Below are 15,333 nucleotides of genomic sequence, written 5' to 3' on the forward strand. Positions count from 1 at the left end.
GATGTTTTTGTTCGTTTCGGTCTTTGACAAAGGTTTGTTCATGCACACAACATTTTTTCCTGAGACAAGCCAAAGTTCAGTAGAACGTCCACGGCCCTTCGTTGGTGATTGGTCAACAGTAGGGATTCTTCAATTAAGTATTTGTTGTCATTCAACGAGAGACGACACGTTTTCATGCACATTTTTTCACTTGAGAAATACTGCACCAAACATTTTATTTAGAAAAATCGCGTGACAAAGACCTCAGCAAAAACGTCCAAATTAATTACTAATTATCTTACGTTAAATCTGATTATTTTGAGGACGCTTATACTGGCTATGGCATCGCAAGAGGGACAAACAGTACTATTGCCGCTATTTTATTTTATTCAAGTGGAGGTTCAAGTGGAGGGAGTATGCGAGGCACAGACATTCACTTCGCCAAGCCGAGTTCTGCTAGGAGCAAACTGAACCAGGTAGCCTTTACACCATCATTATCACACTATCACAAATAGCCTAGTAATGACAACAACGACACATCAAAGATGACAGGCGTGTGGTGCTGAAAGGACAGCGACCGTAATCTGCTCACTCCGTTTAGGATAGAACACTTTATGTAAAACACACAGACACGACCGATAGAAAGAAAGCAGTCACACACAGCATACTGTTAAAAGAAACCCATTCATAATAACCCTGTAGGCCCCCAATCATAACAAAAACACAACCATTAAGCATTTACAAATCAAAATGTGTAACTATTACTTCCCATTGCAAACCTATTTTATCACGTTCAGCACAAAAAATAACCTGTGATCTAAAGTTTAAATGCAAAAATGTTTCACACACATTATTTTCAAAGAGAGAGCTAACAGCATTCGACCTAAAAAAAACAGTGCTGCTCACCAAATGATGATCATTTGATACTTAACTTCTTGATGAAAGTTAATCTTGAAGGACGATGTTAAAAAGCGACTGTCCCTAAAAGCAACTTCTAATTTTGAAAATGACCAATGTGGCATCTATATGAGTCAGAAACATTTATTCTGTTGTCAAAATTGACTACCAAGTGTAAATAGGATAATTTTGGTCATGAAGTCAGTCTCGTCCAAAACTGAGATTTGCAAGATGATAGAAAAAAATGGTGTGTCACGGTACTGTAACAGTTTTCCTTCGGTTGGGTTTCTTTCAATCCTGCCCACATGCCCACAGTTGGCAACACCCAAGTAATCATCAATTCGGAATGCAGGTGCACAGCAACCCGATCTTAATGCCCATGGTCAGCTTGGTTTGACATTTGATATCCCTATGGTGCTAGTTAGGGAAGATCAGTAAATTACACAATGTACATGGGACAATATTTAAAAATGGCTATAGCTCCAAATTTCAATGACAAATAAACTATAAATTGTAGAAATTAATATACAAATCTCTCTATATATATTTTTTAAAACTTTTATTTAAATGAGTCACCATTGAGACCAGGGTCTCTTTCACAAGGGAGCCCTACATATACAAGTCATAGATCAATTCAAAATCAAAATCAGTAAAAAAAACTAACTAAAATACAGCACAACAAACAATCAAGAAAAACAGCCATATTCCCCAATCAACATTTTGTATTGCCCAAGCAGCATCAGAGCGACCAATTGCAGTTTATTTTGCAGTTGGCTCCAGCAATGAGCTGCATTAAAACTAAAATGGGATTTACCTAATTTGGTGGAGAGGAACCTCAAGAGTTAACCAACCCTGTGAGCAGGTTTGGTATTTCATGTTGTTTTTTAAATACTATAACAATGAAGTTAGGTAAGTTGGAAGCTTGTTTAGTAGGGTTTTGTAAGCAAAGAGGGAGTAATAAATTGATAAACTTTGTAAAGGCAAGATCATTTGGAAATTGGACAGTAAAAATCAGAAGGATTTCCTCCTTTACGTAGAGGGAGGACATGTGCCGCTTTCCAGATCTTAGGGATAACATCACATCAAATCAAATCACATTTTATTTGTCACATACACATTTTTAGCAGCTGTTAATGCGAGTGTAGCGAAATGCTTGTGCTTCTAGTTCCGACCATGCAGTAATATCTAACAAGTAATCTAACCTAACAATTTCACAACAACTACCTTATACACACAAGTGTAAAGGAATGAATACGAATATGTACATAAAAATATATGAATGAGTGATGGCCGAACGGCATAGGCAAGATGCAGTAGATGGTGGCATTTATTACATCAATTTTTGCATTATTAAAGTGGCTAGAGTTGAGTCAGTATGTTGGCAGCAGCCACTCAATGTTAGTGATGGCTGTTTAACAGTCTGATGGCCTTGAGATAGAAGCTGTTTTTCAGTCTCTCGGTCCCCGCTTTGATGCACCTGTACTGACCTCGCCTTCTGGATGATAGCGGGGTGAACAGGCAGTGGCTCGGGTGGTTGTTGTCCTTGGTGATCTTTTTGGCCTGGAGGGCAGGTAGTTTGCACCCGGTGATGCGTTGTGCAGACCTCACTACCCTCTAGCCTTATGGTTATGTGCGGAGCAGTTGCCATACCAGGCGGTGATACAGCCCGACAAGTTTGTGAGTGTTTTTGGTGACAAGCCGAATTTCTTCAGCCTCTTGAGGTTGAAGAGGCGCTGCTGTGCCTTCTTCACCATACTGTCTGTGTGGGTGGACCATTTCAGTTTGTCCGTGATGTGTACGCCGAGGAACTTAACTTTCCACCCTCTCCACTACTGTCCCGTCAATGTAGATAGGGGGCTGCTCCCTCTGCTGTTTCCTGAAGTCCACGATCATCTCCTTTATTTTGTTGACATTGAGTGTGAGGTTATTTTCCTTACACCACACTCCGAGGACCCTCACCTCCTCCCTGTAGGCCGTCTTGTCGATGTTGGTAATCAAGCCTGCCACTGTAGTGTCGTCTGCAAACTTGATGATTGAGTTGGAGGCGTGCATGGCCACGCAGTCGTGGGTGAACAGGGAGTACAGGAGAGGGCTGAGAACGCACCCTTGTGGGGACCCAGTGTTGAGGATCAGCGGGGTGGAGATGTTGTTACCTACCCTCAACACCTGGGGGCGGCCCGTCAGGAAGTCCAGGACCCAGTTGCACAGGGCAGGGTCGAGACCCAGGGTCTCGAGCTTAATTATGAGTTTGGAGGGTACTATGGTGTTAAATGCTGAGCTGTAATCGATGAACAGCATTCTTACAGATGGGTTAGGGCAGTGTGCAGTGTGATGGCGATTGCGTCGTCAGTGGACCTATTGGGGCGGTAAGCAAATTGGAGTGGGTCTAGGGTGTCAGGTAGAGTGGAGGTGATATGGTCCTTGACTAGTCTCTCAAAGCACTTCATGATGACGGAAGTGAGTGCTACAGGGTGGTAGTCATTTAGCTTAGTTACCTTAGCTTTCTTGGGAACAGGAACAATGGTGGCCCTCTTGAAGCATGTGGGAACAGCAGACTGGGATAAGGATTGATTGAATATGTCCGTAAACACACCAGCCAGCTGGTCTGCGCATGCTCTGAGGATGCGACCGAGGATGCCATCTGGGCCTGCAGCCTTGCGAGGGTTAACATCTTTAAATGTTTTACTCACGTTGGCTGCAGTGAAGGAGAGCCCGCAGGTTTTGGTAGCGGGCCGTGTCAGTGAGCAAAGAAGTTGTTTAGTCTGTCTGGGAGCAAGTCATCGTGGTTCGCGACAGGGCTGGTTTTTCTTTTGTAGTCCGTGATTGACTGTAGACGCTGCCACATACCTCTCGTGTCTGAGCCGTTGAATTGCGACTCCACTTTGTCTCTATACTGACACTTAGCTTGTTTGATTGCCTTGCGGAGGGAATAGCTACACTGTTTGTATTCGGTCATGTTTCCGGTCACCATGCCCTGATTAAAAGCAGTGGTTCGCGCTTTCAGTTTTGTGCGAATTCTGCCATCAATCCACGGTTTCTGGTTGGGGAATGTTTTAATAGACGCTGTGGGTACAACAACACCGATGCACTAGGTAATAAACTTGCTTACCGAATCAGCGTATTCATCAATGTTGTTGTTCGAAGTTATGCGGAAAATATCCCAGTCCACGTGATCGAAGCAATCTTGAAGCGTGGAATCAGATTGGTCGGACCAGCGTTGAACAGACCTGAGCGCGGGTGCATCCTGTTGTAGTCTCTGTCTATAGGCTGGGAGCAACAAAATGGAGTCGTGGTCAGCTTCTCCGAAAAGAGGGCGGGGGAGGGCCTTATATGCGTCGCGGAAGTTAGAATAACAATGATCCAGGGTTTTGCCAGCCCGGGTTGTGCAATCGATATCGTTATAGAATTTAGGGAGCCTTGTTTTCAGATTAGCCTTGTTAAAATCCCCAGCTACAATAAATGCAGCTTCAGGATATGTGGTTTCCAGTTTACATAGAGTCGAATGAAGTTCTTTCAGGGCCGTCGATGTGTCTGCTTGGGGGGGAATATACACGACTGTGATTATGATCGAAGAGAATTCTCTTGGTAGATAATGCGGTCGGCATTTGATTGTGAGGAATTCTAAGTCAGGTGAACAAAAGGACTTGAGTTCCTGTATGTTATAATCACACCACGTCTCGTTAATCATAAGGCATACACCCCCTTCTTCTTCTTACCAGATAGATGCTTGTTTCTGTCGGCGCGATGCGTGAAGAAACCAGGTGGCTGTACCGACTCTGATAGCGTGTCTTGAGTGAGCCATGTTTCCGTGAAACAAAGAATGTTACAGTCACTGATGTCTCTCTGGAAGGCTACCCTTGTTTGGATTTCGTCTACCTTGTTGTCAAGAGACTGGACATTGGCGAGTAGTATGCTCGGGAGCGGTGTGCGATGTGCCCGTCTACGAAGCCTGACCAGAAGACCGCTCCGTCTGCCCCTTCTACGGCACCGTTGTTTTCGGCCGCCGGCTGGGATCCGATCCATTGTCCTGGGTGGTAGGCCAAACAGAGGATCCGCTTCGGGAAAGTCGTATTCCTGGTCGTAATGTTGGTGAGTTGACGTTGCTCTTATGTCCAATAGTTCCTCCCGACTGTATGTAATAAAACCTAAGATTTCCTGGGGTAACATTGTAAGAAATAACACATAAAAAAACAAAATACTGCATAGTTTCCTAGGAACGCGAAGCGAGGCGGCCATCTCTGTCAGTGCCGGAAGTTAAATCTACATCAGAAACAATTGTGAAGTTAAAAATATAGGTCAGTGGTTCTGCAATAAGTGGGGCAGAGAGCTGCAGTATGAAGGGATCAAGTGAATCAGCCCCTATGTTGTTGTTTTTTTAACACCAGTCTTTAGCAAGGCACTTAGTACATCATAGACATCAAAGGTTTGAAATGAAAATAAAGTATGGAAGTCTGTTAATCCATCATTCTGTACAATCTGTTCTGAGGTGACTAAAGGATCTTCTAGTGGGATGAGATTATCCTTTCAAACAGGTGGCCAGCTGAAGCAAAATGGTTATTAAAAGCATAACAAATTTCAATTTTGTCTAGAATGGGACCAGAGGTGGTTTTGTTTCAAAGATTTGACCACTTTCCAGAAAGGGGCTAGATTACCACCACTCTCTGATACACAATTCAAGAAATATAGTATGTTGATTTTTCTTTTTAACCAAGGATAAACCTCAATTTTTCAAATGTCTTAATGGCTACCAATCAGACGTAGAATCAATCCGTCTAGCCTTAAACCAAGCAAAATGTATTTCCTGTAATTTCTCAGATAGTTTATGCGGAAACCAAGGATTACATCAGTCTTTAACCCTTAGTTTTTTGTTTGGCACGTTTATCTGCAACAGAAATAAAAGGTAAATTAAACAATGAAGGGCCTGATCCGAGTCAGTGATAGTTGACACAATCCCCCAGTCACTCAACCCCAGCTCAGACAAAAAATTGTTGCTCATTAAAATGAAAAAAATGTCCCTTTGTAATAATGCGTGAGCAAGATTTAGGAAGTTTAATATGTCTTATACAATCAATGGAACAAAGGTCACTGAACTAATTGGCAAATATCCTGTTGGCTGTAAACTTATGAGGGGAATTTGTTAGAATAATGTCTAATAGATTATTCAGAGTGTTTAAAGTTGGGGCGAGTTGGTTTAATTATCAGCTGAGTTAGATTTAGCTCAGTGCAAATATCTTTCAGCCCATCAGATACTGGAATCAACCAGTCTAGATTAGGATCACCCACTATCAGTAATTCAGATTGAGCATAGTTATACAGTAGATCAACAATTTGCTAAGAGCACATATGGAGGCCAAGGGAGGGCGATAAATTCCCATTAGCGTCAGATGGGCATTCTTACCAAGTCCCACGTTTAGGACTAGACATTCAAATTTCTTAGGGACAAAGGTGGTGATGGTTACAGAAACATTTAACTCTATCAGATGCATGCCAACTCTATCAGATCTAAAAACATTATAACCAGTCAGATACACATCAGAGTCCAGCATAGACTTCTTTAGCCAAGATTCAGTTATAACCAGAATGTCCTCATTGGTTTGAGATGCCTGAGTTACAATACAATACATTTTAGAAATCAAACTTCTGTCATTTACAGTACATGAATCAGACTAAGACTGCAGCTGCAGGATTTCAGATCAGACAAAGTTTCTAAAACAAACATGCCATGTTCAACAGTTAACTTCCTACTAGAAAATACCATGGGGTTAGCTTGAATTGGAATAGAAGCATTATGCCTATGCCTCGAACTATGCTCAGTTGGCAACCCCTTATTTGAAAGCATTTAATGAGACAACTAAAAGAAGTGCAACATGAAAATATTGTCCGATTTACATTATGTAATTTATTTATCGGTCCCTAACTAGCCCCAGAGATAGGCTATCCAATGTGAAATCAACTTTGCCATGGTCGCACACCAGCCAGCAGAAGCTAATTGGCAAAATAAGTTGGCTAGCAGTAGCTAGCCTAGGCGACTTCAAGACACAATACCTGGTTAGACTGTTTCAGGTTATCTACTGTCGAAGGGTGAGTGACTGTAACTGTGTACTGTTTTGGCAGAGTGAACGTACAACCGCTTGCCACGTGCGAACACCCACACTAAACCATCCCCCAAGACAACTCTTGTTTAGCTTTAGTCATGGCCGCTGCATTTCACTCTGAGTGGTTGTTTTGGGCCCTGTACAGGGCCATTTGAAAGCTATTTGAAAGCTACAGGACTTGTCTTTATGGAAATCAAACTCAAATATTACTGCTGGCAATGTCATAAAATGTCTTTAGGAGCTTTGCACACCTGGATTGTACAATACTTGCACATTATTCTTAAAGAAAATCTTCAAGCTCTGTCAAATTGGCTGTTGATCATTGCTAGACAGCCATTTTCAAGTCTTGCCATAGATTTTTGTCAAAAATGTAACTCGGCCAAGGCATTTAGGAACATTCAATGTCGTCTTGGTAAGCAACTCCAGTGTATATTTGGCCTTGTGTTTTAGGTTATTGTCCTGCTGAAAGGTGAATTTGTTTCCCAGTGTCTGTTTGAAAGCAGACTGAACCAGGTTCTCCTCTCGGATTTTGCCTGTGCTTAGCGCTATTCCATTTATTGTTATCCTAAAGTCTTTGCTGATGACAAGCATACCCATAACATGATGCAGCCACCACAATGCTTGAAAATATGAAGAGTGAAACTCAGTGATGTGTTGTGTTGGATTTCACCCAAATATAACACTTTGTATTCAGGATATAAAGTAAATGTCTTTCCCACATTTTTTGCAGTTTTACTTTAGTGCCTCGTTGCAAACAGGATGCATGTTTTGGAATATTTGTATTCTGTACAGGCTTCCTTCTTTTCACTCTGTCATTTAGGTTGTATTGTATTGTGGTCTTTGTGCTTGAATCTGTTCTTGAAATTCATTGCTCAACTGAGGGACCTTACATATAATTGTATGCGTGGAGTACAGAGAAGAGGTAATCATTCACAAATAATGTTAAAAACTATTATTGCACACAGAGTGAGTCCATGCAACTTACTATGTGACTTGTTCAGCACATTTTTACTCCTGAAAAATAGATTTGCCAAAACAAAGGGGTTGAATACTTAACTGAATACTTACTGACTCAAGATATTTCAGATTTTCATTTTCAATGAATTTGTAAAAATGTCTGAAAACATAATTCCACTTTGACATTATGGGGTATTGTGTGTAGGCCAATGACATAAAATCTCAATTTAATACATTTTAAATTCAGGCTGTAACACAACAAAATGTTAAAAAGGTCAAAAGGTATATCATTCATGTTAGACAAAAAGAAATTGCACAAGCCCTGCACATTTAAAATGGGTGTGTTCCAATGAGAATTGTTGCATGTTTAGAGCGCCACAATTAGGTAAAAGACCTGACAATTGTATTATTATACAGTTGAAGTCGGAAGTTTACATACACCTTAGCCAAATACATTTAAACTCAGTTTTTTACAATTCCTGACATTTAATCCTAGTAACAATTCCCTGTCTTAGGTCAGTTAGGATCACCACTTTATTTTAAGAATGTGAAATGTCAGAATAGAATTAGAGAGAATGATTCATTTCAGCTTTTATTTCTTTCATCACATTTCCAGTGGGTCAGAAGTTTACATACACTCAATTAGTAATTGGTAGCATTGCCTTTAAATTGTTTAACTTGGGTCAAATATTTTGCGTAGCCTTCCACAAGCTTCCCACAATAAGTTGGGTGAATTTTGGCCCATTCCTCCTGACAGAGCTGGTGTAACTGAGTCAGGTTTAAAGGCAATGCTACCAATTACTAATTGAGTGTATGTAAACTTCTGACCCACTGGAAATGTGATGAAAGAAATAAAAGCTGAAATGAATCATTCTCTCTAATTCTATTCTGACATTTCACATTTCACAGTCAGTTCTGCCCACAAATGTTCTACAGGATTGAGGTCAGGGCTTTGTGATGGCCACTCCAATACCTTGACTTTGATGTCCATAAGCCACTTTGCCACAACTTTGGAAGTATGCTTGGGGTCATTGTCCATGTGGAAGACCCATTTGCGACTAAGCTTTAACTTCCTGACTGATGTCTTGAGATGTTGCTTCAATAAATCCACCAAATTTTCCTGCCTCATGATGCCATTTATTTTGTAAAGTGCACCAGTCCCTCCTGCAGCAAAGCACCCCCACAACATGATGCTGCCACCCCTGTGCTTCACGGTTGGGATGGTGTTCTTCGGCTTGCAAGCGTCCCCTTTTTTCCGCCAAACATAACGATGGTCATTGTTTCATCAGACCAGAGGACATTTCTCCAAAAAGTATGATCTTTGTCCACATGTGCAGTTCCAAACCGTAGTCTGGCATTTTTATGGCGGTTTTGGAGCACTGGCTTCTTCCTTGCTGAGCGGCCTTTCAGGTTATGTCGATAAAGTACTCGTTTTACTGTGGATATAGATACTTTTGTACCTGTTTCCTCCAGAATCTTCACAAGGTCCTTTGCTGTTGTTCTGGGATTGATTTGCACTTTTCGCACCAAAGTACGTTCATCTCTAGGAGACATAACGTGTCTCCTTCCTGAGTGTTATGACGGCTGCGTGGTCCCATGGTGTTATACTTGTGTAATATTGTTTGTACAGATGAACGTGGTACCTTCAGGCATTTGGAAATTGCTCCCAATGATGAACCAGACTTGTGGAGGTCTACAATTTGTTTTCTGAGGTATTGACTGATTTCTTTAGATTTTCCCATGATGTCAAGCAAAGAGGCACTGACAAGGTAGGCCTTGAAATACATCCACAGATACACCTTCAATTGACTAAAATTATGTCAATTAGCCCATCAGAAGCTTCCAAAGCCATGACATAATTTTCTGGAATTTTCCAAGCTGTTTAAAGGCACAGTCAACATAGTGTATGTAAACTTCTGACACACTTGAATTGTGATGCAGTGAATTTTAAGTTAAATAATCTGTCTGTAAACAATTGTTGGAAAAATTACTTGTGTCATGCACAAAGTAGATGCCCTATCCGACTTGCCAAAACTTTAGTTTGTTAACAAGAAATTTGTGGAGTGGTTGAAAAATGAGTTTTAATGACTCCAACCTAAGTGAATGTAAACTTCCGACTTCAACTGTATATATTTCTTTTATCCTTTTGGAGCAGTAATTGTTGACAAATGTTATCTCAAATCTAAACTTTCAAATCTCTTATTTCCCAACTTGGGGACGATTGGGGAGACCCATTTGTTATTGGTCTATTAACAGATTCACTGCATGGTAATGTCACCATAGAAATCCAAAACTCTTGTGTAGATTATATTTTCAACCAGCAACTATCAGGAAATAACACCAATCTATTTTTGTTCACCTTTTTACAGTGTTCATTTCATCAGCTGTTGTACCAAATGATTCAAAACACAGAAAAAAATGAATTTTTACTGCACATTCTCCTCAATAACACTTGTGGCTGCAGCTGCATCACACCTATGTTCCTAGCCGCGCACTACAACAAAAGCTAGGTAGACTGTTGGAAAACTAAGCTAATTCTTATGCTCTCAGGAGTTACATGTCTAGGCCTTCTAGGCATTTGAGATTTCCCTGTCACTCCAAAATTCTGCCCTAATACAGTTGATTGGCAGATGCCTTCTGTCTAGATTCGGAGAGCCTATCCAATGGCTGACTTAGCTAACTAGATTTTTCTCCCTAGAGACCATCAAAGAAAAATCCTGATTGGATCTTTTTGTTTTTGGTTCAGCGTTAACCCTTCCCTTTTCAAAACAAACTGAAGAAATTATATCAGAATATAATTTAAATGATAGAAAATCTGAAATAGAAGTTATTAAAAATAATAAATCATTTTATAAATCCTTAGGCCTTCTCTGAAGCAGTGGAGGCTGCTGAGGGGAGGATGGCTCATAATAATGTCTAGAACGGAGCAAATAGAATGGCATGAAACACATAAAAACCATGTGTTTGGTACCATTCCACCTATTCCGCTCCAGCCATTACCACAAGCCCATCCTCCCAAATTAAGGTGCCAGCAACCTCCTGTGCTCTGAAGGCGTAGAAGGCCCTTATGATTTCCAACTGACCTATATTCTCTTTGAGTGTTACAGGTCACAGCTAAACACTTAATTCACTGCTATACATTGCCAAAATACTGAAAAGAGTTTATTATTTTTAACACCCTCCTGCATCACATTATTCTCCAATCTCCATGGTAGAGTTTAACCTGTGTAGGTGGAGGAGCAGAGGGCTCGGAGATCTGTGAAGCGACTAAAGCACGTGTCAAACTCATTCCACTAAATGTTGAGTGGCTGCCGGTTTTCAGTCCTCCCTTGTACTTGATTGATGAATTAAGGTCACTAACTAGTAACTCCCCTCACCTGGTTGTGTAGGTCTTAAATGAAAGGAAAACCCAAAACTCTGCAGAAGCTAGGCCCTCCATGGATTGAGTTTGACACTGCTGGATCAAAGCACATGAGTCAATATCTCCCCCAACCAGACTCTTCCCAGGGCAGGCACTCTTCTACAATTTTTTCTCATGTAAAGCCCTTGATTTATCCATATTTTGAAAGATAAAACTCTATAGTCGGGTCACATGTGTGCTATGATAATCTTGTTTCATTGGAGCCAACCATAAATATCCCCCCTCAAGACAGTTTTATCACGTCATCATTTCCCACTGTGGTAATAGTGTATCTAGTGAAATAATCTATTAGGAACTTTATTTAGATTTGGAAGCTGCAGGCAGATATTAACATGTTATCTGAGAGCACTACTACTTTCAAAAGAATAGTTCACCCAAATTATAAAATGGCATATTGGTTTCCTTAACCTATAAGGTATGACAGCAGTCCATGCTTTGGTTTTGTTTACAGCTGGCACTGTTTCCAAAACATTTTAAAATTTGTGACATAGATCCAATTCATGGTACCTGTGTTAGTATTTTTCGCTCATCATGTCCAAATCATCTATAAGTGACTTAATTGAGCTACCTAATCAATTTGAGATAATTTAGGATGATTTGGACAAAAAATGCTAAGATACTGTAGGTACCATGACTTGCATTGGATTTGTGCCACAAGTGCTAAAACGTTAGCATTTGGATTGCTTTCGTACCTTGTCCATAGACTGCTTACAGGGTAAGGAAACCAACATGAAATTTGTAATTTGGGTGAACTATCCCTTTAATGCTTTTGATGTGGGTCACAAATCCAATTGAAAATGCTATTGAAAATCACTAATTTCCATAACTCTCAATCCGAGTTGCCGCTTAAACATAATTGGTTTGATATGGTACAAATTGTCAAAAGATGGTTCACAAACCCATGTCTGTGGAGCTTTACAAATGTACCAACACACTAAGGAAAGTCAGGGAAACAAGAACATAATACAGAAGGTGCTGTGATACTGTCATGCTGCCAGTGTAATTGAGGCAGAATGATGGATATTTTCTAAGCCAAGACAAGCGTAAAGCTGAGAAACTGTTCTGTAGCTAACAGGAAGATAACCTCTTCCCACACACCCTCTGACACCAGATATAATATCACACCAGGTTCAGAGGAAAGACAAACAACAAATAGCAAGGGAAATTACTTTATGCTCACTGCTCTAGAACAGAAAAACAATCTTATATGTCAACATGAACTGTAGATCTAATCCACAAAGCATTTGTATATACGTTTCCCTTGTATATTCTATAGGGGTTGTATACAAAGATAATTATATTCTGCCTATTAAAATCTTATTTGCTTCAATTTTGTTGCCCTAGGTGAAACTACTGGCTTCCAGGGTTTGCTGGCTGTTCTGTTGCCTTGGAGATTACTGTAAAGTCTGGTGCTGCTGTGACTCATCTGAGGGATCTGATTACACAGTGGTCTTTTTGGTCTCCTGTCCAGAGGCATGGCTATTAAGCGCAGAGCCTCATTAACCATCTGAAGCTGCAGCCAGGTAGCCTACCTACTGTTACTGGACTGATGGGGTTATAATGAAGCTGTAGATCCCTCACCCCTCTCTCTGGAATGGTGGCTCACTAAGGATCAAATAGCCACCAGCTGGACATTGGGAATGGCCACGCCCCTCTACAGGCTGCGTTGCTTCCTGCGGCGAGCTCAGATGCTCCTCCTCTTCTTGGGTATCGCCTACCTGATGGCAGGGAGCATTCTGCTGCTGCAGCGCTCCAGCCTGACCCTGAGGACCACCCAGCCACCAGGCAGCGCCAGCATCTCTTCTCTCATGGCACTGCCAGCGCCTCCCACAGCCGTGAGGGCTGCCCCCGGCCTGGGGATGAGGGCGCGCTCCAGATGGGCAGCCCCCCAGGGCGTGTTGGGTGGTGGAATGGGCATCAAGATGGGGCGGCACTGGCCCACATCCCGGCACCTGGGGGTCCAACATCTGCACCGCCGCTGGTTCCACGGTCTGATGCCAGACGCACAGGAGCAGAGGAGTCCTCTACAAAGCAATACCAGGCACAAAGGTACCACCTACCCACTGCAACATTGTTTACTTTATTGCCAACATAGGTATAGTTTAACCGCTGACTGCATACCAGACCTGGTTTAAATAGTATTTGTTCCAGACTCACTGACAGGACTGAGAGCCTAAAATCTGTTGCAAACCTGTGTCACCATCACATCTCAATAGTGTTGTACTAAATTATTAATATTGTTGTTTGAATGGATATAATATGGCTTTTCATTAACTGCTTTGTTTTGACATGGCAAGGGACCTACATGGGCTGCTTCATGCATGATGCCAATGATCAAGCCCTGGGGGGAACCGTATTGTATGACCTGCGCAAAATGACCAGTTCTTTGTGTCAAGACACCTGCTCAGAAAGGTAATGAGTCTGGAACCATGGAGAGCTGCGGCTATTTGGTTAATTATTCTGTCTCAGTCGCGGGGATGAATAGATCCTGTGTTCCAATGGGGAAGAATGGTGGTGTGTGTGTGTGTGTGTGTGTGTGTGTGTGTGTGTGTGTGTGTGTGTGTGTGTGTGTGTGTGTGTGTGTGTGTGTGTGTGTGTGTGTGTGTGTGTGTGTGTAGTGGAAGGCCAGATCTGCGTTAGAGATGCAGAATAAGATTTAATGGGTATTAGAGGAGTGTTAGTATACATTCAAATTAATGACAAAACTGTATAAATCAATTTATGCCAAAACCGTTAGCAGTGCAATATTCCACAGTACGTTTAGACACAGGAAATGATTGCCACAAAAACAATTAGCCAAAGCAAACAGAATCAATCCATGTGGACTGCTGGGAGGATATTCAGCCAGAATCATATGCCTGCTGAACCTTTCCTCCACCCACGTGGAGAGTGGAGTCATGCTTTTAGCTGTCAACATTGAAATAAAGCACAAATAAAAGTCTCGGAAATTTTTGGTGGAGCTCAAAGCAAATGCAAAAAGGTCATTTTGAATAGGTCCTCTCTTTCCAAGGAGAGAGGATAAAGGTACTTGAGGTAGGATGACTCATGTCGCCCTTGGGATTAGAAAGGACCTCCATCATCCACCCAGAGCTATTACTGTGATCTAGTCAATGGTGAAAACTGTTACCAGCCAGCACCACAGAGCAATGAATGCTGTGCTTCTCTGCTGCCTGCCCTGATTGATTCAATTAAAATGTTTAGTATTTATTCACATGCTGGCCTGGGGTTATACAATCTGGTGTCCTTTGGGGAAAATTAGCCCAAGGCTAATGATGGTTAAAGACAGCCCTGGGCTAAGGCACTGAGGTGAGAGGGTCTGTGTGTGTGTGTGTGTGTGTGTGTGTGTGTGTGTGTGTGTGTGTGTGTGTGTGTGTGTGTGTGTGTGTGTGTGTGTGTGTGTGTGTGTGTGTGTGTGTGTGTGTGACCTATGTGCTCGTCTCCTCTCTGCAGTGGGTACCGATTTGCAGGTCTGGAGTACGGAGCAGAATGTCACTGTGGTAACCACATCAGCAGCTCGCGGGCCCAGGAGGAGGACTGTAGCCTGGTCTGCAGGGGGGAGAGAGGCGAGAGGGGAGTCCCCTGTGGGGGTGTGGGGCGCCTCTCAATCTACAAGGTGGAGGAACAGCTCCCGGGACAGAGGAAATGTAAGTACACTCAATCAGGATAGAGCACTGGCTGATTGAACGGCTGTAATACTTTACTAATCTCTGATCTTAACTTTTTTTGTACATAATGTTTCCGCCGTCGTTTCCTATGATCATCAGAACAGCTATCACTAACCTCGATTTGGAGGAGGACTTCCACTTCAGGCCCAACTCCCCGGCACTTGAAAAATGTGCGTGCTTATTCCCCTCCTGTACTCCCTGTTCACCCACGACTGCGTGGCTGCACACGACTCTAACACCATCATTAAGTTTGCCGACGACATGACGGTGGTGGGCCTGATTACCGACGACGATGAGACCGCCTATAGGGAGGAGGTCA

General features: G+C 42.1%; 1 protein-coding gene across 1 annotated transcript; it reads left to right on the forward strand.

The window, feature by feature from the left end:
* Positions 1-388: 388 nt before the first annotated feature.
* Positions 389-15,016, forward strand: LOC115148282 (WSC domain-containing protein 1-like). Its single transcript, XM_029690225.1, has 4 exons — positions 389-455; positions 12,694-13,398; positions 13,647-13,761; positions 14,800-15,016. The coding sequence occupies exons 2-4, from the start codon at positions 12,990-12,992 to the stop codon at positions 15,014-15,016; spliced, it is 741 nt and encodes a 246-aa protein (XP_029546085.1). The 5' UTR covers positions 389-455; positions 12,694-12,989.
* Positions 15,017-15,333: the final 317 nt, after the last annotated feature.

Source organism: Salmo trutta, chromosome 15 (assembly GCF_901001165.1).
Source record: "Salmo trutta chromosome 15, fSalTru1.1, whole genome shotgun sequence".
In the NCBI taxonomy this organism is placed as follows: domain Eukaryota; kingdom Metazoa; phylum Chordata; class Actinopteri; order Salmoniformes; family Salmonidae; genus Salmo; species Salmo trutta.